Here is a 24571-nt window from a genome sequence, read left to right on the forward strand (position 1 = left end):
AAGTGCGCGGCCCTGGGGTCCAAACTGTTTTGTTTGTGACTTGCTCTGCGAGATCAAGGGGGAGCGCTTTGGTGGCGCTGTTAAACAAATCAACATACTTCTGTCAGGCATTCTTTAAACGAAACACATTTTCCCACCCAGAAGCCAATCAATGCGATCCTCAAGCCCCTTGGGATCAGGGTTCAAGTATCTTCACTTGCGTGGGCACGTCCCGAAGCCTATCCCTTTTAAAAAGTCCGTTTAAGCCACATTTTAAAACCCGTAAGAAACCAGGGAACTCTGTTGTCAGACTTCATATAAGTCCTCCAACAACCACAAACCTCTTAGAACAACAAACTTCCCCCAAAAAAACAAACCTCCCCGAAACTAAAATCCCACCTCTTGCTCAATGGAAACTAATGCGCCCCCCTTCCGAAAATGTTCTGGGTGGGCTACTTGAACGACTCTGCCCGAGGAAATGTACCCGGTGGCGCTGATCGCCCCGATCCACGCCCTACTCTGTAACTGCCAGAAAAAGAATAGAAATACAGAAAAGCCCCGACAGAGATCAACCTCCTGTCATCTTTCCTAAAAAAAAAAAAAAAAATCTCTTGTATCCTATTCCCTCCCTCTCTGAAAGGGCTGAAAAACAGCCCCCAAACACAGAAGGTTCACCAAAATAAGAGCCTTGAAGAGGACGAGCCAGGGGGTGAAATGGGACCCACCACTGGAACCCACAGTGGATGAAAGCGGACCCAAAAAGCTCCAATTCCTGTTTATGAAAGAGTCTGTAGTGGGAATGAATTCTCGGCCTTATACTTTCTCTTACTCCGACTTGTTTTTCTGGGACCAGGGTGGCTCTTCTGCGGTTCTTGGGGTATACAGACTTATCTGTCCTGGGGGAAACTCCTAGGCAACTAGGAATATAGTTTTCACCATGATAGACAGACAGACAGACAGAAACTCGGGTTTCAAACGCGTTAAAGAACCTGTTTATCTGTTAATAGGGGTGAGCCCCCCATCCTTCAAAGATTGCCTGCTACACTTCGCTTTACCAACAGTGTGGATCAGGGTTCAAGTAACGCGACGCAACGGGGGGTGAATCGGACCGCGCTCTCCCAAACAAGCCGCGCAGACATCCGACTCCGGTCAATTCTGTGGGGCTTACTCCCAGGGAAACCCCCTTAGGATCTCCCCCCCCCCCCCCCGAGACGCTGCCGAGCTTGCGGAGTCGCGTTCACAGCCGGAGCCCTGAAATGCAGCCCGAGGAACCCCCTGACGGGAGATGCGGATCGCACCTTTGGGCCGGCGCAGCTCACCCCCCCCCCTCGCCTCCTCACCCTGCTCTCCCTAGCTTTCACCAGCGGGACCCCCCCCCTTTCCCCACCTACAAGAAAACGGAAGTCGAAAGAAAAACAACAAGCTCTGATCGGCAAGTCGCCTCCAGCCAGAATCTCTCCCCCCCCACGCCGTTCCCAACGCTCCTGACAACAGACGCTGATGAATCGCAGTCATCCTTCACTTGCTAAACAAAATACATCCCCCCCCTCCTCTTCATCCTCTCCGCCTTCCCCAAATGAAAACAAGAGGTCAATTAAACAGCCAGGAGACTCTGGAAGAGAACAATATCCCCCCCCCCACTCCTTCCATAGATATATCTTATCTATCTATGCCAAAATTGCAAATAGTGAGTTGGGTGGGGGAAGGGTCGGAGCAGGCCTACTCGGAAGTAAGCCCCTGTTATTCCATGGGCTTACCCCCCAATGAAACTCTGGTAGAGAAAAATACTTTCCCCCTTTCCATATCTATATCTACCGATGCCAAACTAGCAAATACTGAGTTGGATGGGGGAAGCGTCAGAACAGGTCTACTCGGAAGTAAGCCCCTGTTATTCCATGGGCTTACTCCCAAGGAAATTCTGGTAGAGAACAACATTTCCCCCCCCCTTCCCATAACTATATCTATCTATGCCAAACTAGCAAATACTGAGGGGGAGGGCAGTATCGCGGCAGGTCTACTCGAAAGTAAACCCATGTTCTTCCATGGGCTGACTCCCAAGGAAGGCTCCTGAGGATTGGGCCCAGTGACTCAGCTCCTCCACACAGATCTTTTCGCTGGAAGAGATCCTTTTTGCCACCGAGCACAAACAAGCATGTCTTTATAGCGTTCGCCACAGCCCCTGTTCGGGGGCACAGATGAAAAGACAACACACGCCCCTCCGGTGTATCTAAGGCTTCCTCCCCCCCAAAAAAGTAGTTTGCTAAGTAGTCTAAAGTTTCTTAGGACTTTATGTGCCAGGTAGATCCTCAACGGCCTTGTTCCAAAGTTATCAGAGAGTAAAGAGTAAGACTAAGCTGGTCTACTCAGAATCCTGCTTAGGTCTACTCAATGGGCTTTACTTCCAGGGAAATTTCCTGGAAGTTCACTGTCAGTTCGCCTTGGCCCAGCATTCAACATTTTAAAGCAGGAGGTTCGGCCATTTCACCCTGGAAAGAAGTCAGAAACGGAACTTTACAAGCTGATGGTTAATACGTATAATAAAATACTGCACCCTCCTTATCTCAGGCAATATTTTATTACAAGTATTCAGCAGCTAACTTGTAACTATACTATATATATATATATATATATATATATATATATATATATATATATAATATTGTGGTATATTATATATATCAAAGAGGGCGCTGGGATCATTGTTCTGAATTACTTTATTGTTTCTGTATGTATACCAAACGTTTAATTAGTGAAATAGTCCTGAAGATAATAATCATTCTACATACCGCGCTTTTATTTCGCATAATACTTAAGGAAGAGGGAATTTTTTTTTAACGGACCAACCTCCAAAATCAAAATAAAAGCCCCACATATAATTGGACATAAATTGCAAAGACCGCGGTCAAAAGCCTTCTTCCACCTTTCTTTATACACACACACACACACACACACACACACACACACACATTCATTCTTCTGGGTACAATTTCCTGGGAAGTTTTTCTGCGCAAGACAGAAACGTACTTGCTACAAGAGATCTTGCGGAGGAGAACTTCCCAGCGTGGTTCGTGCCCTTTTCCTGTCAAGCTTCAGCAAAAACCAAATGGGAAAACAAACCGACAAACAAAGACACCGCCCTCCCAAATAACATTTTTTTTAAAGGCAAATCAGGACATGACAAAGTAGCAAGTCTTCGGATAATAAATAATAAATTATTTTATAATTTTTGCAATGCGAGAGAGCAAACAAAAGTATTTTTTTCCCCGCTCGTCGGTTCCAGAGAGCGAGAAAGCGAGAAAGAGAAACAGTCCATTTTTTCTTTAGAAAAAAAGAAAAAGAAAAGAAACAACTATACACATCTCAGGGGGAAGGGAGGGGGAACGTTATTGAGCGGATGCCAGTCAAAAACACAACCCCGAGAGACACCATTTGTGTGTGTGGCCAAAAAAGAGGTATACCTTGTTGCAAATGAAATTTTAAACTGGGATTTAAAAAAAAACCTTCGAGCCCCGCCCCCCAGGATTCCCTCCTTTAAAAAAAAAAAACCCACGGATGTCATAGGAGGCTTCGGGAGAGGGGGGGGATCTCTAACCCCCAAAAGAAGGAGGGGAGGGGGAGAAGCTACAGTACATGCTATAGGAGACCATAACCCCCTCCCTGGTTAAAGTCAACGGGGATTAAACTTAACAAAACAAAAATGAAATTTGCAAACCACTCGCTGTTCCTCCTTCTTTCAATGGCTCGTTCAGTCTGGAGGGGCTATAGATTGTCCTTTCTTGATGTCGGGGAAAGTAACCTATCAGAGCTCCTTTCCAAAATGTTTTTTTTTTAAATACATTTTGTTTTTTGGCAATGGGAAAGGCCAGCTGACAAACAGCACCGAGAGGGTTAAGAAGGGAGGCAAGACTTTCGAGGATGGGCATTCACTGAAGGATACCATCTGGGAAAAGGTGGGAGATCTTCAGGACCGGATCCTTCACGTTTTTCAAACGTCTGTTTGGTTTCCTGGATCCTCTTCCGATCCTTTTGCTTGGGTATGTTTTTTTAAAAAAGCATTTTCCTTTGCTCTTTGAATGTTATTCTAGTAAGATCCCATGATTGTCTTCACAGTGTTGCTACCTTATCATTGCAAAAGGAAACAAAACAAAAACAAAACTCCCCAGGCAGTTCGCGGAGTTTTCTTTGCTTAGGTTCATGAACAAGGTTGTATTAAATATGGTTTTTTTTTTTCATTCTTTCTTTTTCTAGACATTTTTTTTTGAGTCCCCAAACGTGGTAGCTCTCCCATTCTCTCCAGCAGGGGGCGAAAAGATTCGAGGACCACAACATCGTAGGGAATGTTCCTCATGCCTCGATAGGACTGGCTACCATGCTGTTGGGTGTATCCGGGAGTTGAGAGGACATGGATGCTACTTCACTTCCGGTGGAATTGGAGCCTGGGCCTCCTTCTGAAAAATTAACCTGCAGAGCATTTTTATTAAAAGAGAGAGAGAGAGAAATGTTTACAAGAAAGAAAAGGAATTGGTTTCAAAAAAATTATATAAATTTATATATAATCCTCTGTCACCACGATCAAGTTAATTCATGCCATTGTATTCCCTATTACTATTTATGGTTGTGAAAGCTGGACAATGAAGAAAGCTGATAGGAAGAAAGTAGATCCCTTTGAAATGTGGTGTTGGAGGGTAGTGTTATGGATACCGTGGACTGACCAAAAAAAAAAAAAAAATCAGTGGGTTATAGATAAATGAAGCCTGAACTGACCCTAGAAATGAAAATGACTAAACTAAGGCTGTCATACTTTGGTCACATTATGAGAAGACAGGAATTGTTGGAAAAGACAACAATGCTAGGAAAAGTTGAAGGCAGCAGGAAAAGAGGAAGTCCCAACAAGAGATGGATTGACTCTATAAAGGAAGCCAGGGCCCTCAGTTTGCAAGACCTGAGCAAGACTGTTAAAGATGAGACGTTTTGGAGGACATTCATAGGGTCACTATGAGTTGGAAGCAACTAGATGGCACTTAACATACACACACACATCACTACAATCTAGTCCCACTATTTAGATGCATTATTATATCATCCTTATTAAGTTTTGATGATGATTGTAGATTGTTACATTTTTAAATAATTACGTGAGAGTGGGTATGTGAAAGATACAAGTGGAATGTTACTAATTTTAGGGGGAAGGGGAGGCTAGACATTAGACAAGATCCAAAGAACTCCTAAACAGAATTCCAAGGAATTGGACATATTAAGTAGGCCTTTTGATGTTGGAGGACATGGCTAGGGCTGTTGAAAAAAAAAATCGGTTGAAATCCGAACTCCCCCGCTTCAGATCCCTGAAATTCGGGGGGAATCCAGAGTTCGGGGAAAAATTCGGCCCTCCGCGCGCCTTCAGGGGGATTCCCTGAAGGCGCGCGGGGGGCCCTTTAAACAGATCTGTGCCTCCCGGCTGGGAGGCGCAGATCTGTTTAAAGGGGCCCCCAACAAGCACCTCTGCGTTGTCTGCGCAGGCAACGCAGAAGGGTCTAAAGACCCCCCCAGCCTTGCCGGGACCCCCGGAAAGGATGGCGGGGGGCAAGCCCCTCTGCACCCTCTGTGCACAGAGGGGTCTAAGGACCCCCCCCCAGCCTTGCCGGGACTCCCGGGAAGGCTGGCGGGGGCTGTCAAGCCCCTCTGCGCTCTCTGAGCGAGGGACCCTTTAAACAGATCTGTGCCTCCCAGCTGGGAGGCACAGACCTGTTTAAAGGGGCCCCTCCCCGCGCCTTCATGGAAGCCCTGTGAAGGTGCGGGCCCCCCCCCCCGAATCTGCCAAATTTATTCTCCGAACCCCCGAAGTCGGCAAATTCGGCTCCCCCGTTTCCCGCCTTTTTTGAGTTTGGTTCGTCCAAACCGAAAAACAGCCGAATCGGGGGAAATTCGGCTGTTTTTCGGTTCATCCTGAACCGAATCAACAGCCCTAGACATGGCAGAAGACAAACATTTGCATACACAGAAAAACACAGTGAAAAAGTAGGCTTCTAAACTGGGGGGGATGGTGTTATTACAGAAATCCTTTTGATTTTGAACATACTGCCCCTTCTCCTGTACCACTAATGTGCCAATGAGTTGTGGCCATGGGAGATCCATGAGCAGATCTCCTGCTGTGTTTTTAAGGAAAATAGCAAGGGGGGTTAAATCAGGGACACAGTCTGGGAAAGGTGGGTTAGCCATTACCCTGATTGAAATTACCACTCTTACCATTTACCCAGAGAACAAAAATATGGTACCCACACATTTCCCCTGAGAGGCCAAAGAACACCTCCATGGGGTTCATCGACATCAGGAAAGCAAAAAGGGTTAACACAACCCATTGTTCCCATAGCTACTATTTCCACTATTTTTTTAATCAATAAAAGAGCTGTTCAGATATTTCTGGTATGATACTTAGTTTGCTCTCCATTGCAAGAGTGATAGGTCATGAAGCAATGGGAATGTCTGTTTGAGAAACATGAGTCTACGATCTCTCTGAGCAGATGGAACTAATCCAGATCCCAGCCATTATCAATCTATTAAATTCTGTAATAACAGTTGCATGGAGATTAAAAAGTGGGCAAATTCAACACCTTCAAAATCAAAGCATTCTAAAAGGAATCATCCTTGGATTTCGTGGAGCGTATTCAAAGCATGTCACATACATTATAACAGTGATCTTCACAACAACTCTGCAAGGTAGGCTGGTATCATTATCCCCACATTACAGAGAGAGGCTGAGAGATTAGTAGCTGGCCTAAAATGACTTCATGGGCCCATGCCTAATGTGAGATTTGTACTTGCAGGAATCCAGAATCTTAACAGCAAAGTTGAGCCTAATTTTGGAAATGTTTGCTGTGCGTTGCTTAAATTCAGTAGTATTTGTCATGTATGCTTCAGTAGATCACAAGAGAGAATAAAGAACAGCCCCCTTGAATGCATTCCCCTCAATCCACTGAGAACGGATTGCAGATAGAAGTAGGTTTCTTCAGGAAGAGAGGCCCTCTAAAGTATATTGTCCTCATTATGGAGAAAATTCCCATGATTCACCAGCATTCTCAGTAAGTAACAGTCTTGGAATCCTCCAAATCAGGATTTATGATTATTTATTTATGATTACATATGTTCCGAGGTTCTGTATCTGGCATCTTCAGGCAGAAGGATCTGGACAGCAGGCCTTGGATAGGTCTCCTATACCTTGGAGAACCAGAGTTCATGACGCCAGGCTTCACTGACCAAATTTCTGATTCAGTATAAAACGTTCACATTCATGTGGTCAGAGCTAAAAAGAACTTCTGGAGGAAGCCCTTGACCCCCTCCCTTTGTTGAGTCAGTGCAAGAAGAAGGGATGGTTGGAAATGGAATCTGTCCCCCATCACAAGCCCACCCATCTCATTGGTGATCAGTAATATGAGTAACAGTACCCAGCCGGATAGTGGGAATGCACTGGCAAAAGGGGCATCAAGATTAGGCCCCACTATTTTGTTTCATTGAGAATCTGAGAAGAATTTTTATCCTTCAGCTCTGTTAGGTCTTTGGAACCATGACTGGCCCAAGGTCACCCAGCTGGCTTCATGTGTAGCAGTGGGGAAACAAATCCAGTTCACCAGATTAGCTTCCGCCGCTCATGTGGAGTGGGGAATCGAACCTGGTTCTCCAGATCAGAGTCTTCCACGCGCACCATTGTCTAGGTCAGTACCAATGAACACTCCTCTATTAATGTAATCCTAAATTAATTAATGAGGGGTTAGTGTGATTGCCCTGAACTGAATAGCTCAGACTAGCCCAATCTCATCAGATCTTAGAAGCTAAACAGGGTCAGCCCTGGTTACTATTTGGACGGGAGACCACCAAGGAAGTCCAGACAGAAGAAGAAGAGTTGGCTTTTATATGCCTACTTTCTCTACCACTTAAGAATGAAACCAGTTTACAATCGCCTTCCCTTCCCCTCCCCACAACAGGCACCCTGTGAGGTAGGAGGGGCTGACAGAGCTCTAACAGAGTGCTGACTAGCCCAAGGTCACCCAGCTGGCTTCATGTGTAGGAGTGGGGAAACAAATCCAGTTCACCAGATTAGTTTCATGTGGAGGAGTGGGGAATCAAACCTGGTTCTCCAGTTCAGAGTCCACCAAACCACCACTCTTAAACCATGCTGGCACGCAGAGGCAGGTAATGGCAAACCACCTCTGAACCTCTCTTGCCTTGAGTACCCCATGAGGTCCCCATACATCAACTGTGACTTGATGGCAAAAAAAAAAAGTGTGATTGAATTTAGGGGGGTTTGCTTCTGGAAAACCATGCCTATCATCATGCCGCACAGTGTTTACACAAGAACACTTCTTAATCTGGAATGTATCGCTTGGGATTTTCACCACCAGAGAAGCAAATTTAATCCAACCCATTGTGAATTAGAACTATAATAAATTACAAGCAGGAACCTACAAGGACTCAATATTTTCTCTTTCTCTTCCCTGAAAGCCCCCATAGCCTCTCCCCTATATCTGCTTCTCTCCTTCCACCAACCCCACAGCCAACCTACATTTATCCACACCAGTTTTCAGCTGAGAGCCAGCCCATTGTGGTGGTTAAGAGCAGCAGACTCTAATCTGGAGAACCGGGTTCAATTCCCCACTCCACATGAATCCTGCTGGGTGACCTTGAGCCAGTCACATTTCTCTCAGACCTCTCTCAGTCCGTGAAGGGGCAGGCAGTGGCAAATCACCTCTGAACATCTCTTGCCTGGAAAACCCTACGGGGTCTCCGTAAATCAGCTGTGACTTGATAGCATGCACATGCACACACATACACACACTGTCTTCTGCTCTCTCTTTCCTCCCCCTGGCAGTAGGGCTGTCGATTCGGTTCGTTCCCAACTGAAAAACCGCCACATTTTCCCCGATTCGGCGGTATCCAGTTCGGGAAGAACCAAATTCAAAAAAGGCGGGGAACGGGGGGAGCCGAATTTGCCGACTTCGGGGGTTCATCGAATAAATTCGGCAAATTCGGGGTTTGGCTCCCCCCCGCGCGCCTTCACGGGGCTTCCCTGAAGGCACGCGGGGGGGGGGGCTTTAAACAGATCTGTGCCTCCCAGCGGGAGGCCAGATCTGTTCCACCCCACCCCCCGTGCACCTTCCTTCCCTGAAGGCGCGCAGGTGGGGAATTTTCCCCCGAACTCCGGATCTCGCCCGAACTTCGGGGATTCGAAGTGGGGCAGTTCGGACTTCGGCACCCCCCGAATTTAAAAGGGCCGAATTTTGCCGAAGACAAACTGTACCAAATTTTTTTTCAACAGCCCTACCTGGCAGCTTCAACTTGGAAAACTATGGTCCAGTTGTGTGGTGCCAGCCACCGGGCCAGGCCCACTTGCATAGTAGGGAACCCTCAAGGATTTGTGGGGCAGGCACATTTTCCCCCTCCCATTATTTCCCCTTTCCCTCCTCTTGGAAAACCCCATATCCTCTGAAAACCCTTTCCCTGCTTCATTCTCTTTCTCAGCCATTCACCAACCTACCTTTTACCTGCCTCCCATCTTCGGCTATGTTCATTATTTGTTTATTTCATTTATACCCCACCTTTCTCCACAGTGGGGACCAAAGCAGCTGAGTGTATACAATTCTCCTCTCCTTTTTATCCTTACAACCACCCTGTGAAATAGGTTAGGTGGAAAGTATGTGAATGGTCTATAATTACCCAGTGAGACTGGTCATTTTACCCAGGTCTCCCAGACCTTAGTCTGAAGCTCTAACTGCTAGGGCACACTGGCTTTCATAGGGTGGGTGGCTGCTGTTGAACAGTGGCAAGCAGCCAGAGCTAGGTGAGTCACATAAGTCAGATGATATCAAGTCATTCAGTGGTTGCTGCCAAACCTGGCCCTGATATGTCCTCCCTTAAAGACCCAAACAGTGTTTTTCAGGTTTGTGGAAAGATCTGTCTTGTCCATTCATGGTTTCCCATCCTAATACTAACCAGGGCCTTGCTTGCTTCAGACTTTCTTCCAAATTAACGTCCTGGTCCTGAATATCATATTTGGAATTTCATCCCACTATCCTAATATTGCTTGTTGTACTATGCTTTATTGTGCAGATTAAGGCAGTGAACTTTTGAGGAGAAAAAGGAGGAGCAGGAGAAGCCCTGAACCTGGCTTGAGGGAATGAGGGCAGGCTATAAATTTGAAAAATAAATAAATAAGGAGGAGGAGGAGAGTTGGTTTTTATGTGATGACTTTCTCTACCATTTAAGGAGAATCAAACTGGTTTACAGTCTCCGCCCCTTCCTCTCCCCGCAACAGTCACCTTGTGAGGTAGGCGAGGCTAAGAGAATTGGGAAAGAATTGTGACTAGCCCAAGGTCACCCAGCAGGCTTCAAGTGGAGGAGTGAGGAAACCAACCTGGTTCACCAGATTAGAGTCCGCTCATGTGGAGGAGTGGGGAATCAAATCCAATTCTCCAGGTTAGAGTCCGCCGCTCTTAACCACTATACTCTGTCCTGACAGATTTACTTCTGAATAAATGTATATTACATTTATTCATGCAATGTGTGTCACACTAGCAGTAAGAAAGGTGGACTATAAAGAACTACAAGAAAAATAAATAATTAAATGCAATTGTCTACCCATTAAGCTGACTTATACAGAGTTCCATGGCTACTACTGACTTCCTTGGCTGGTAGCCACTCTGCAGGGTCTCAGGTATTTCACATCAACTGCTGACTGGTTCTTCTAACTGAAGGTGTGGAGGTCTTTGTGCATGCAAAGCCAGTGCTCTACCACTAAGCCATGCCCCCCTTTTCTGCTATATGTAATTCATTGGCTGAGGTGGGCTGCAAACAATGAGACATTTTTTTCCTATTGTTCCCGAGTTGCCTGATATTGCTTGTAATCATAGATAACTATGATGTTTGCTATGGAGTTTGCTTTTTAAGGTCAGGCATCTTTGATAATGCTTCCAAGGTGGGTTGCGGATGGTCTCAGGTGGGCTCCAATAGTCGATAGCCTTGCATGCCAATGCTAAGTACGCACTTGAATTTAAAGTTCCATTGAGGTCTAAAGAACTTCTTTCCGTGATGTGCCCGAGTGTATTCATGTGCGTTTCACTGCTTTATGAATCAGCTTCCCTATACATTTCAATGATAAAGCTCAACGCATGCATCTCTTTGCACATAGCCAAGCCATCTCCTCTACTTAATTGAGCTGGAAAATTCTTACAGGTAGATGAGCTCTGAAAATAAGTCACATGAACACAAGAAGCTGTCTCTATTGAATCAGACCCTTGGTCCATCAAGTCAGTATTGTCTACTCAGACCAGCAGTGGCTCTCCAGGGTCTCAGGCAAAGGTCTTTCACATCAGCTACCTGCCTAGTCCCATTAACTGGAGATGCCGGGGATTGAACCTGGGACCTTCTGCATGCCAAGCAGATGCTCTACCACTGAGCCGCAGTCCCTCCCCTCCCTGGATCAGGGGAAACAGATTCATTCCAAGAGAAGGCTGGAAACAGAGTATAGTTCCTAACAATCAAAAGTGACTTTTAAGGTGTGTGTGTGTGGGGGGGGGATCACTTCCCATGTTTCTTTTGTCCCACTCTGGTCAAACAGATTATGCAATATTTTTTAAAAAAATAAATGCAAAAACTGTTTATCAGAGGCCACAAGAAGGGTGAGAGTACTTAAGAGCAGTCTACTTCCAAACTGCCTTCAGTTTTTAATAAGCCCATAAACAAACCACCTATCTCTAGTCTATGGATGCTTTCACACAACCTGAATAATGCACTTTCAATGCACTTTAACAATCGTTTGCAAGTGGATTTTGCCATTTCACACAATAAAATCCAGCTGCAAAGTGCATTGAAAGTGGATTGAAAGTGCATTATTTGGCATGTGTGAAAGTGCCCTAGGTTAGGTTCAATGTGAGAAAATAAGAACAATGGGCCTTTGGGTATCAGAGCCACCCCAAGATATGTCACACCATCTGGAGGGCCTGACTCAAAAGGGCATCCCACCATCCCTTCCAATACTGCAACCAAACTGTGCAGCAGTGCAAGGGACCATGGTCACCTCTCTGATCACACAGAGCTTCTTTGACACCCCTGGGCTTCTGCCCCAACCAACGTACAGTGCAATCCTATGCAGAGGTACTCTGGTCTAAGCCTTAGGACAGTACTGTTGGCAACTTGTTTGCATAGCCCAGTTAAACGTGACTAGTTTTTTGCCCCTGGATAAACCTCCCTACCAAATTCACTGTGATTTGTCTAGAATGCCATTGCACATGTAATTTGCATCCCACTTTTGCCTTTGTTCTCATTCTTTCTTATTCTGTCAAAAAAAATTCCATGGCCTATCACATTCTTGCCCTGACCTAAATGGCCCAGGCCAGCCAAATCCCATCACATCTTGGAAGCTAAGCAGGGTCAACCCTGGTGAGTACTTGGATGGGAGACCACCAGCAATGTGGCAGGCAATGGCAAACCACTGCTGAATATCTCTTGCCTTGAAAACTCTACAGGGTTGCCATAAGTCAGCGGTAACTTGACAGCACTTTCCACTACCGTACCCTCTTGTCCTAAAATCATTTGTCAAATGTTCCTTACACTCGTTTCCTCTTCTATCCAAAGTCTGCCCATTGCCTATATTGTCAAAAGCTGCATTGAAAGACCCTGGAGGATGATAATTGTATCTGAATGACGCACAGTACCTAGGATAAAGCTGGACAACTGATAGACCATTCTCAAACATACTGGGCCAATCCAACCATTAGACAAGGTGAGGGCATCCACCACAGGTGATTTGGAAGTATCACTGAAGGACAAAAATGTTGGGTCTTTTATGCCTGGCTGTTTTCTCATGATTACCCCCCCACACACACACACACACACACTGCTTCGGGGTTTTGCTTTGATTATGCATGCCTTTTCCGACAGTCAGAGGTTGCCTCACTCTCCCCGCGCATTTCCGTACGTTTGCCCTTGTTTTCTGGATGCTGGCTGAAATAGCATCCAGCAAACACGGGCAAAACACACAGAAACTCGTGGGGAGAGCAAGGTGACCCGAAGCAGTCAGAGGGGGTGCAAGGGAAACAGACATGCATAAAAGGCCTTACATAACTGAACTGATGAACATAAAGGCCATGCTGGATCAGACCAAGACCCATCAAGTCCACAGTCTGTTCACACAGTGGCCACCAGGTGTTTCTAGGAAGCCCACAAACAGAATGACTGCAGCAGCATCCTGCCTAATATAATGGGCATGCTCCTCTGATACTAGAGAGAATAGTATGCTTTACCACCATGAAGGCACAATTTGAATTTCCTTTATAATACACCAAAATATTTTGAGATAGTTCTGTAAACATGTTTAATCAGAAGTATGTTCCAGTAGATTCAGTAGGCCTTTCCTACTAATAATCGTGCTTAGGACTACAGGAACCAAGTATCAAGTGACATCAAGTAATGACAATACCAATTTTAAATTCAATTAAATGAGTCAGGTTCTCTCTGCAGCATCACAGCTAACGTTATCAAAAGGAAGAGATTTCTGTTCTTTCCCAAACCCCTTTGTCCTGCTATATTTTGGAAACAACTTTCATTTGATGTTCTATCATTGCTAACAAGAACGTTAATCACTGAAAAACCATTCATAACATACCTTATCATTTTAAAGATCTGGTTTAAACACACTTAGGCCAGGAAATTGAGTTAAGGTTGAACTTCTGTCCTTAAATCACTTGGTTGGGCCTAAGTATTGCAGATGATATGGTCCCATATGAGCTGCCAAATGATGTAGGCATAAGGGAGTTAAGAACAGAACTGACTGGTACATTCCTGTTAGCTTTTTTGGGGAAAGCCAGCCCATTAAACACTATGTATCTCTCACATGTAACAATATAAATCACATTTTTAAAATCTGTTTAGCAATGGAAGTTTAGAAATACACACTGAAAAGTATAGTATTTTTTAAAAAATGTAAGCAATTTGGCTAAATTATACATTTGAACACGGTCCCAAGACTAATGTTACAATATCCCTTATCCAGACTGCTTGGGACCAGAAGTGGTCTGTATTTCAGATCTTTCCGTATTTTGGAATTTTTGCATATACATGATATCTTGGGGATGGGGCCCAAGTCTAAACACAAAATTCATTTCTGTTTTATATATGTTTTATACACACTTTATACATATAGCCTGAATGTAATTTTAAACAATATTTTAATAATTTTGTGTACATTGAACCATCCATGGCACTGCTGAGGGCCTGTGAGTAATGCCTGCATGTCAACTCAAAAGGTCCGGTTTTCGGATCAGTCCGGATATCGGATGTCCAGATAAGGGATCAACAACCTGTATATCATAGTAATCCATGTATACAAAATGTGTGTATAGGAGGAAAAATAGGGGCAGGTTTTGGGAGTAAGGGATGCACACATGTATATTTAGGGACTGGTTTCTTAACTTTCTTACCCTCGGGACAGAGAGACCTTTATGGGAGACAGACCACTATGTGATCCAAGTCAACATCTTGAGCAGTGCAATCCATGTGTCATATTGGAGCACTACTAGATGTCTTTGTTGAGTTAACATCTGGATATGTTGGAGATCTTAAATAGCTCTGAGTAATAAACATAGGAGATAGACACAGCAGTTAAGTTGCTGGACTTGGCTATGGGAAGCCCAAATGCCACTATCTTCTGCTAAGTCATGAATGAAACTGGGAGTGCCTTTGGTAGCTCTTGACCTAACCTCTTCCACTGGGTAAATAGGAGGATAAAAATCAAACCTGTATCAGAATTTAAAAACACTTTGTACTCAAACAAAATGTGCTGCAACCTGACACCTAGCTAGGCTGCTTAAATTATACCGGCCTCAGTGACAGATAAGCCTTGTTGATCGCATACAGGATTGCAGCCAAGAATGATACTTTTTTAAAAAGTCTGCATGAGTTATACAAATTAATAGGAATAATTAGGGTTTGTCACTCAGTTATAGGATTCTGAGCAGATCTTTCTATGGATTTTGGTCAATCAAGGCTACACTCCCAAAGGTACTTTCCTGGGGGGTAAGTCCCATTGTACAACACACTTATTTCAGGGTAGGCCTGTCTAGGATTGTTCCTTAAAACTGCATGGATGTGAATATGGATTTTTTTAAAAAAACACCGTGAGGGGAGAGGGATTCTCTGATTTTAGGAGTAGTGCAAAACATCTCATAGAGGGCATTGCATCTCTCCAGCATGAGTGGGGGTGTCGCTTGAGTCTGGAGTTTTATTGCACATAATTTCAATGGATCAAAGGGTTTTTTAACATTAATTCAACTAGCTAATTAATTGACATAACCTTGGCTCCCAATTTCCTCTCTCTGTTGTTTAAAATTTTTAAAAGCAGCGCATTTTTTTAAAAAAGTTTCATAAATGCGTGAAAAGGATTTGGGCCCTGATCTTCTCATTTAAATCCAAGAGTTAAAATTAATACCTAGGCACATAAGATTTATTTATTACAGAGATGGTTATTGAGTCTTACATCCAGATCTAGCATCCTGTCCCATACCCCTCTTCTTTCTACATCCCGACAGGAAAATCAGTTCGGTGCAGGGAATTCCCATGGAGCTTCTATGGGGTGGTCATGAGTCTGTGGCAAAGGGTTACCTGCACCCGGCTGGCCAACAGAGAGAAGAACCTTCCTCTGCAACCCTGTCTCCTGAGAATGCCAACTCCCTCCCCCTTGGGGTTGCCAGGTTCCTCTTTGCCACTGGCAGGAGTTTTTTTGGGCAGAGCCTGAAGAGGGTGGGGTCTGGGGAGGGGAGGGACTTCAGTGCCATAGAGTCCAATTGCCAAAGCGGCCGTTCTCTCCAGGTGAACTGATCTCTATAGGCTGGAGATCAGCTGTAATAGCAGGAGATCTCTGGCTAGCACGGTGGTTCTCAACCTTTGTTGCTCCATTCCCCCCTTTCACCATTGTTCAGAATATAATTCCTCCCTTCCCAAAATAGTCTATCTCAAAAGGTGCACTCCAAACAACATGCACTTTTGCTGAACAGTGGCACCAATCCCCCCCCCCAACCCTAAAATCCTCCCCGGGGGATTCCCCCCTTGTTGAGAACCCCTGGGCTACTTGGTGGTTGGCAACCCTACTCGCCCCTCCCCCACCTTCCCTGGGAAGCATCAGGCGGGATCTGGAGCCCAATCCCCCCCCCTTTCCTGGGAAGCATCAGGTGGGAAGTGGACCCCGACATGGAAGATCCGGGTCCAAGGGGACGGGAGACGGGAGGGTGGTCCCGGCAGGGCTCCGAGCCCCGGCCCGCAGACCCCGACGGCGCCTCCCCCCCCCCGGACGGCGGGCGAGGCGACACTTACCAGTTGCTGAAAGGCCGGCTGGTCGATGTCGCTTTGCAGGGCGAAGTCGCTGAGGACTTTCCAGGGGGGCTGGTAGCTCTGCACCTCCACCGGGTTGGCCTGCAAGCCGCCGTCGTGCCTCTCCGGGCTCGACGCCACCATCGGAGTGCCGGTCAGGCCCTGGATGTTCTGCAAACAGAGCGGCGCGAGCGGTGAATGCCTCGACGGCAGCAAGGGCCACCGTCAACCCCCCCCCCCTTCCCTGCCCCTATCAAACAGGCCGGCTTTATTGACTCTGCTAATCGGCCTTCTTTCTCTGGCTCTTGCACGGTGTTGTCCCAACTGCCTCCCTTCGCTGGAAGGACCGGAGCCGGGCGGGCACCCCGAAAACCCCGTGGGGCCATTTATGCACGGGAGGTTGTGCCTTGGACACGCTTTCTGTACGTGCATTTCCCCCCATCCCAATTCTCAGAACTCAAAAAGAAACCCCCGTGCAGAGTTTGGAGAATTCAGATGGGGGAACTGTAGGTATAGGCCATTTATGTTTGGGAGGTTTTGCCGCTCTGTAGATGCACATTTCCCCCCCATCTGAGTTCTCAAAGCTCAACCATAAGCCCCCATGCAAAGTTTTGACAATGCGGATGGGAAGAAAGGCGCATCTATAGAGCTGCAAATCCAAGGCAAAACCTCCCGTGCATAAATGGCCTATGTAACAGCTCGATTCCAGACATGGTCGCCCCCCCCACCTCCACCCAGTGGCAGGGCCGGTGCCAGTCATTTTTGCGCCCTACGCAAGGCTAACTACTTGTGCCCCCCCCATTGCTAACCAATATTCAAAAATAGATGTCTTGTAGAATAAAAGCACAACATTTTTTTTATAAGACGTTATAATTATATTCCATCGCACTGTTGTGGCACTTATCTTAAAAGAAAATATATATATATATATAAATTGTCAGTTGCATTATTCCCCAAGAAGCTAATCTGTTTAAAACTGTGCCCCTCAGACCAATTCTGCGCCCCTCTGAGGTCTGCGCCCTAGGCGACTGCCTAGTTCGCCTAATGGTAGCAGGCAGGCCCAGGCCACAGGGGAGGCTAGCGGTCCCCTGGCGGGTAATTGTGCCGAAAGGGGTGGCTGGGTATGTACGGATCGGGGCCGCGATCCCGTGTTTTCGACTGGCAATGCCCCCTCCTTTTGTGCTTTTAGGCATGCCAAGAGGAACAAAAGGCAAGGACATTGGGGGGCTTGAGTGAACGTATTGAGGAGAAGGCTGTGGTGCCCAGGGGTGCGTAAATGCTGCTGAGAAGACCCACTGGTTGGAAGGTGGGGTGGTCGTGACCTCTTATGTAAGCAGGACCCCCGATCCGAAGCAGGCTTCCTTGAATCGCGTTGGACGACTTTCTATCAACCGTTATTACGCACCGGGAGAGGATTAAATGGGTTCCCTTAACACGGGTTTAGAAATTAACAATATGGTCACGATCCTGACTCTCCTCCCCTGAAGGGCCTGATGATAGAACTGACCTTGGCATAAGGCCGTCAAGGCGGATACAAAATGGTTTTCTCCAGCTCTGGGCTGGAAAAAATGGGTCTCCTCTTGCAGTAAATCACTTGAGCATGACAGGTCGATTTCCTTCTGGGAAAGTGACAGCCGCTTCCCCTCCGACTCACATTTTCTCGGCTCTAAACCTCACGGCTTGCTAAAGCCAAGTGAGCGAGGTTAGGATCGGGGCCCTTCAGACTTCGCAAGTAACCAGCGAGGCTTTGGAGCTAAGCGGGTGTCCAGACTTCCTGGAAAGCAGCCAGGAGAAAAGGAGCAGCTTTCTGGATCCTCAGGTCCGAAACTGCAACGGATTGCAACCGGACCTTATTTGGGCACGAGGGTCATTGACACAGACGGATTAACTTTCGAGTAAACAGGCACTTGCAGGGCCGCCGAGTCCCTCCTCCAAAATCGCGCGGGCCTTCGCCCCCCCCCCCCCAGGCCTGTTAAACCGAAGCGCTCGGTTGTAAACGGTTTCACTTCTGCGGACCACAATAGGACGACACCGGGTTTGGTTCCGGGATTTCCACCGGACCAGATTGTGCATAAGGATGCGGGGCTCGGCCGTATCCAGGCCACTGACATTTCCTTGACACGGAAGTGAGATCAATAGCCTCAAAGGAATTTACTTCCAGGAAAACGCGTTTGGGCCCAGGCTTCGGTCAACACAAATATACAAAGGCCATTTATTCGTGGGGGAGGTTTTGCCGCTCTCTAGATGCACATTTCCCCCATCCAACTTCTCAAAACTCAAAAATAAGCCCCCATGCAGAGTTTTGAACATTCAAATGGAGAAAATGTACATCTAGGGAGTGGCAAATCCAGGGCAAAACCTCCCATGCATAAATTGACAAAGTTTGGTGGGCGGTGGACTGCGGGTCTCCCGGTTCTGGCCAGCCCAAAGAAGCTTTAAAAGCCATCTCTGTAAACACAAGAGTCTCCCGGCCTTTCAGAGGGGGTTGCCCCCGAAATCTCTCCCACACTTACGCAACTCGCTTACTTTCAAGCGAGGTGTAGGAACATACCAAACGCTTTAAATTCCACTTAACCAGGTAGGCAGCCCCGGCCTTAATAAATTGAGAAGTGGTTTCCTTCCTTCCCCAGATTTATGGACTGAGCCCTGCAAACGGTTTCCCAGACGACTGCGGGGAAGAGAGGCGGGGATGGGGAGACGGCAGCTCCTTTGCATCCAAACCTGACAACTTTTTTTTCTCGATTTCTTCGTTTCCAGGCATGGAAATGGCGCGATTCCCTCGGCTCGGCGCCGTCCTAGGCGCAACGGCTTGCTGGCGAGTGCCTCTGGGCTCGGTGGGATTCACTCCGACGCGGTTGCAGCTTTGGAGGGGAATTCTACGGAGACGCACGGGAGGCGAAAACGCACGGGAGGTTTTGCCTGGGATTTGCCACTCTCTGGATGCACATTTCCCCCAGCCAAATTCTCAGAACTCAAAAATAAGCCCCCAAGGCAGATTTTTGAGAATTCAGTTGGGGAAAATGTGCATCTACAGAGCGGCAAATCCAAGACAAAATCTCCCATGCGTTTAGTAAATCAGTGGGCTCCCGCGGGGATCGATTGCCCTACAATAGGGCTCGTTGGGACTCGCTGATATCAATGGGACTTTCTTCCGAGGCACCTTCGGGCTGCGGGCTTTCTAAGCCCAGGGCAAAGCGGGCAGCAGCGTCTAACGCTGAGATCTCGGGCACGTTTCTTGCACGTAAACGCCACAACATTCAGGGGACCGAATAGTCATTTATGCCCGGGAGGTTTTGCCTTGGATTAGCCGCTCTCGGGATGCACATTTCCCCCGTCCAAATTCTCAGAACTCTGCATGCGGGCTTATTGTTAAGCGTTGAGAATCTGGATGGGGAAAATGTGCATCGAGAGTAGCAGCAAATCCAAGGCAAAACCTCCCAAGTATAAATGCCCATTTAATGACTTCTGGGGAAAGACCGGGATGCACCGAAGCAGAATACTGCTAAATCGAGGCGTTAGGCGCAGGGAATGACGCTCCACTAAACTCGGAGGGAGATTCGCTTTCAAGTAAACACACATCGGAGTCTGGGTTCAGTTCTATTCAGCTGAATGGGCGACAATCGCCTCTCTTTTTAAAACAAAAATCTGTACCCCATTAGAGTTAGTATCTGGCCTCCAGCGATGTAATATTGGTATCCAAGATGAGAGAAGCGCCAGGCATTTCGGGAGGCTCCTTCAACTCACTTGATCTGGGTCTGCTTCTTAAACTGCTCAAGCTTTCCCGTGGTGTGACTTCAGGAGAGAGACGTTTTTAAAAGCCACCCCTTCCTCCTCATTATCCGCCCCTCCCTTCCCCATATGCAGCCACAGATCTTAAGGAAGGTCATTAGAAGGCATGAGATGAAATGCACAAAAGCAGAGATTCGGGAAGAGCCCCATGCTTTTCAAAGGACCTGCTCTCGAGTAAAATGGCTTGAGGGTTGGGTCTCAACAGGCCAGTGGGGCCAACCAAGACTTGCCAGTCACTGCTGGGCCCCTTCTTTAGAAGAAGAGTTGGGTTTTATATGACGACTTTCTCTACCACTTAAGGAAGAATCAAACTAGTTTACAATCACCTTCCCAAGGAAGAATCAAACCGGCTTACAATCGCCTTCACTTCCCCTCCCCACAACAGACACCCTGTGAGGTAGGTGGGGCTGAGAGAGCTCTAAGAGAACTGTGACTAGCCCAAGGTCACCCAGCTGACTTCATGTGGAGGAGTGGGGAAACCAACCCAGTTCACCAGATTAGCATCAGCCGCTCATGTGGAGGAGTGGGGAATCAAACCCAGTTCTCCAGATCAGAGTCCACTGCTCCAAACCACTACACCACGCTGGCTTTCTTTACGAATAAGCCCCATTTCTTTAGCAAAAAGAATTCCCAGTCCACCACGGTGGCATTTTTCTAGCCCCCTGCAGCCCTGCAAATAATAATAATAATAATAATAATAATAATAATAATAATAATCCAGAGCACAACCCTTGCTCACATTTCCTTCCCTAGCTAGCAGGATTTCTCTCCTCCCCTCTTCCTCCCTTGCAGGGCTGCTGCGCGCTTTTAACAGCTGTCACCAACACAGATGCCGCAGGTGAAGTTTTGTCCGGTCCATCTAGCTCCTGGGTGGCACCCTCCCTTCTGCCTGAAAAGCGCCGTTGATTGGCACTCCCCGGCGCTCTTGGCACCAGCCAATCCGTCAAACGCCCACGCGAAAGGAGCGCGTTCCCCCATAAAAAACCTCAAATGGCATGCGCAAAGAACCCAAGCCAGGAAAGCGCGCCCCCTAAGGGCCGGGAGGACGCCACTCACGGTCTTGTCGTTGGGCTGCTGCTGCTGCAGCTGCTTCATCATGATGCTCCGCTTCTTGTCCTTGCAGCGCTTGTTCTGAAACCAGACCCGGATGACCCTGGGGCTGAGGCCGGTCATCTCCACCAGCTGCTCCTTCATGAGGGCGTCGGGCCGGGGGTTGGCAGCGTAGCAGGTCCGCAAGGTGTGCAGCTGCTTCTCGTTGAGGACGGTGCGGACGCGGGTGGTCTTCTCCGGCTGCTTGTGGACGTGCGGCCTGAGAGCCGGCTGCCTGGCAGAGATAGGTTCTGCTGTAAAGGAAGGGGAGGGGGGAGGAGGGAGGGACAGGAGCCCTGTGAGTGGCGGGGGAGGGCAAGACGAGGACCCCCCCTCCCCCAGTCTCCAGGCCTCTGGAGGCCCAGCCTACAGCCAGCATCAAGATCTCCATCCTTGAGCGCCTTTCCTCGGGAAGAAAAGCGCCTGGAATCAAAAGGTGTGGGGGAATGGACTTCTCTGGTCTTTGGGTAGGGACTCCCACCCGTGTTCAATTGCGGGAGGGGCCTTGGCTCAGTGGAAGAGCATCTGCTTGGCATGCAGAAGGTCCCAGGTTCAATCCCCGGCATCTCCAGTTAAAAGTAGGTGATGTGAAAGTAGATGATGTGAAAGACCTCTGCCTGAGACCCTGGAGAACACATGAAGTTGCCTTATACTAAATCAGACCCTTGGTCCATCGAAGTCAGGATTGTCTACTCAGACCAGGGTCTCAGGCAGGGGTCTTTCACATCACCTACTTGCCTTGTCCCTTTAACGGGAGATGCCGGGGATGGAACCTGGGACCTTCTGCATGACAAGCAGATGCTCTGCCACTGAGCCACGGCCCCACCCCAGACTGCCGGTCTGAGTAGACAATACTGACTTCAATGGACTAAGGGTCTGATTCAATTGGTCTCACTCAGCAAGCTTCGATCCCAGATAGGCTCAGTTTAGGAGCTCCCTCAGCAAACCAACCATCCCGCCGAATTGCACATTCAGGATTCTGGGACGTGGCTGGTGTTGGACAGTGGGCATCAACAGTGGGCCAGACCGTGGGTACACGTTGATCCTTTTGGGTTTCAGGTAGAGGTCTCTCACCTCACCTGGCCCTTTTTGTAGCCGGAGGTGCCCGCGGCTGAGCCCGGGGCCTTCTGCATGCAGGGCAGGCATTCACCACTGAGCCAGCCCTCCCCTACCCCCCACCCCGTGGCAACTCAGACTTCCTGAGGAATGAGCACCACGTGTGGTTTGGAAAGATGGTGGGAGCCACCCCCCCTTTTAGTGACGCCACAGCCTGCCTCTAAGAGCTGAAAGGGGGTCGAATCTTGTCCATCCTCTCCCCACCCCCATCAGTTACCCAGCCCAGCCAAATGGATTCAGTGCAAACCAAAGAATCACCAGCACGCCAACGGCCTAGGTAGAAACTCTCCTTCAGGTTTGCTCATTCATGACTGTAAATGCCGCCCACCCAACCATTCCACCACTGTGTCTTTACCTACACGTCCCTCTCTCTCCCATCATCCACATTAAAAAAAAAACAACTGCTTAAAACATGAACATTTTCGATTACATTTCCCACAAGAAGCAGACTGGAACATACTTAGTGAGAAAAGTTGGGAGGAACTATAGCAGTTCTTTTGTAAATACTACCAGCAAAACACAAACAGTTGCTAAATCCCCAACCATGTTTCTCTGTCTTTGCTACTCTCTAGTTTCTCTCCCCCCCTCTCAATACGGCAGATACCGATTGTAAAAGCAACGCTACATATGATTTCTCAGAAGTAAGCCCAACTGTATTAAATGAGAATGACTCATTTAAGTGTGCAAAGGCTTATAGCCTAAATTTACTCAGGAGAAAGTTCCTTTTAACAGCAATGGGAGAGTTCCTTCCAGGAATCTAGGGACTGGGGTGGTGGATTGCGGTCTGAACTGTACTTGTGCGCAAATAAAATAAGAAGATAAGCCCCTAGCTGGATCAGAACAAAGGATCATCAGGTCCTCCAAGCTGTTTCCCAGAGTGGCCAGCCAGATGTTCCCAGAAGGTCGATAAGCAGGCCCGGGAGACCAGCGATTCTGCCGCTGGCATCCCTCAGAACTAAGTCTTCGGAGCTACCCTGTGTCTCTGAGCACGTGAAGTAGTTTCAGAAGGTAGCCAGGTCGGAAGAGCCAGGTTCGAGTCCAGAAGCACCTTAGAGACCAACACAATTTCCAGGGTATGGGCTTTCCAAAGGCAAAGCTGACCAAGGAAATTTGACCACTTCGACCCTCCAAAGCTTTTACCCCGAACATCTTGAGGGCTTTAAGGTGTTACTGAGCTCGACTCTGGCTCTGAGCACAGAAGCTCCTTTTAACATCATAACTAACGATTTCCGTGAATTTACCTGTTCCGTTTGGAAGCCATCTAAATCAGTGGCCTCGCTACTTCTTGGGGCGTTGTGTTGATTTTCCTTCGAAAATCCTGGCCCTGCTGTCCACAAATTATGCATGGTGTGGAGACAGTGGACAGGGAGAAGCTTTTCTCCCTTTCTCATAATGCCAGAACGTGGGGTCATCTGCTGAAGCTGGAGGGTGAGAGATTCAAAACAGATAAAAGGAAGTATTTCCTCACACATTGCATAGTTAAATTGTGGAACTCCCTGCCCCAGGATGTGGTGATGGCTGCCAACTTGGAGGGCTTTAAGAGGGGAGTGGACATGTCCATGTAGGATAGGGTTATCCATGGCTACCCATCAGAATGAATACTAGTCATGATGCATACTTATTCTCTCCAGTATCAGAGAACATGCCTATTATATTAGGTGCTGTGGAAACAGGCAGGGGAATGCTGCTTCAGTCGTCTTGTTTGTGGGCTTCCTAGAGGCACCTGGTTGGCCACTGAGTGAACAGACTGCTGGACTTGATGGGCCTTGGTCTGATCCAGCCTGGCTTGTCTTATGTTCTTAAATTTTCTTTGGGTGCCCCTAAGGTCTAGTATTAGGGCAAAAGGGGGGGCTGTCTATGTCCAATTTCGCCACGTTACAAATCTGTATAATTTTATAAAGCCCAGTTGAAACGAATGGCATTCTCTTCGGAATGAATCTGTCTAGGATGTGTGGGGGTTGTATAGTAAATATTAACCCACGGGGGGGGGGGATTAACACACTGCACTCCCAGGTCTTTCTTTCCACCTTATCTTCCCACACACCCCTTATCAGATTGCTATTGTGTCTGCAAAAAATAAAACGCAGCGCAGCACATTGACATTTTACTGCATGATCCTAACCATCCCTGCTCAGAAGTAAACCCTGCTCAGCTCGACGGAATGTATCGCCTGGAATTGGCTACAGAGATTGCAGTCGGTATCGGAGAAAGTAGATCCCTTGCTGAATGGATCGATTGGTCCTAGCTT

The 24571-nt window shown here is 47.5% G+C and overlaps 1 protein-coding gene across 1 annotated transcript in view; it reads right to left on the bottom strand.

Moving 5' to 3' along the window:
- Positions 1-4239: 4239 nt before the first annotated feature.
- ISL1 (ISL LIM homeobox 1) overlaps positions 4240-24571 on the bottom strand; it is a 28998-nt gene continuing 8666 nt past the window's right edge. Inside the window, exons 4-6 of the mRNA XM_056849047.1 lie at positions 21175-21461; positions 16333-16500; positions 4240-4440 (exon numbers count right to left, since the gene is read on the bottom strand). Coding sequence (XP_056705025.1) covers positions 4324-4440; positions 16333-16500; positions 21175-21461 — 572 coding nt within the window. The 3' untranslated portion in view covers positions 4240-4323. The remainder of the gene's footprint in view (positions 4441-16332; positions 16501-21174; positions 21462-24571) is intronic.

This window comes from Euleptes europaea, chromosome 4 (genome assembly GCF_029931775.1).
Source record: "Euleptes europaea isolate rEulEur1 chromosome 4, rEulEur1.hap1, whole genome shotgun sequence".
Classification (NCBI taxonomy): domain Eukaryota; kingdom Metazoa; phylum Chordata; class Lepidosauria; order Squamata; family Sphaerodactylidae; genus Euleptes; species Euleptes europaea.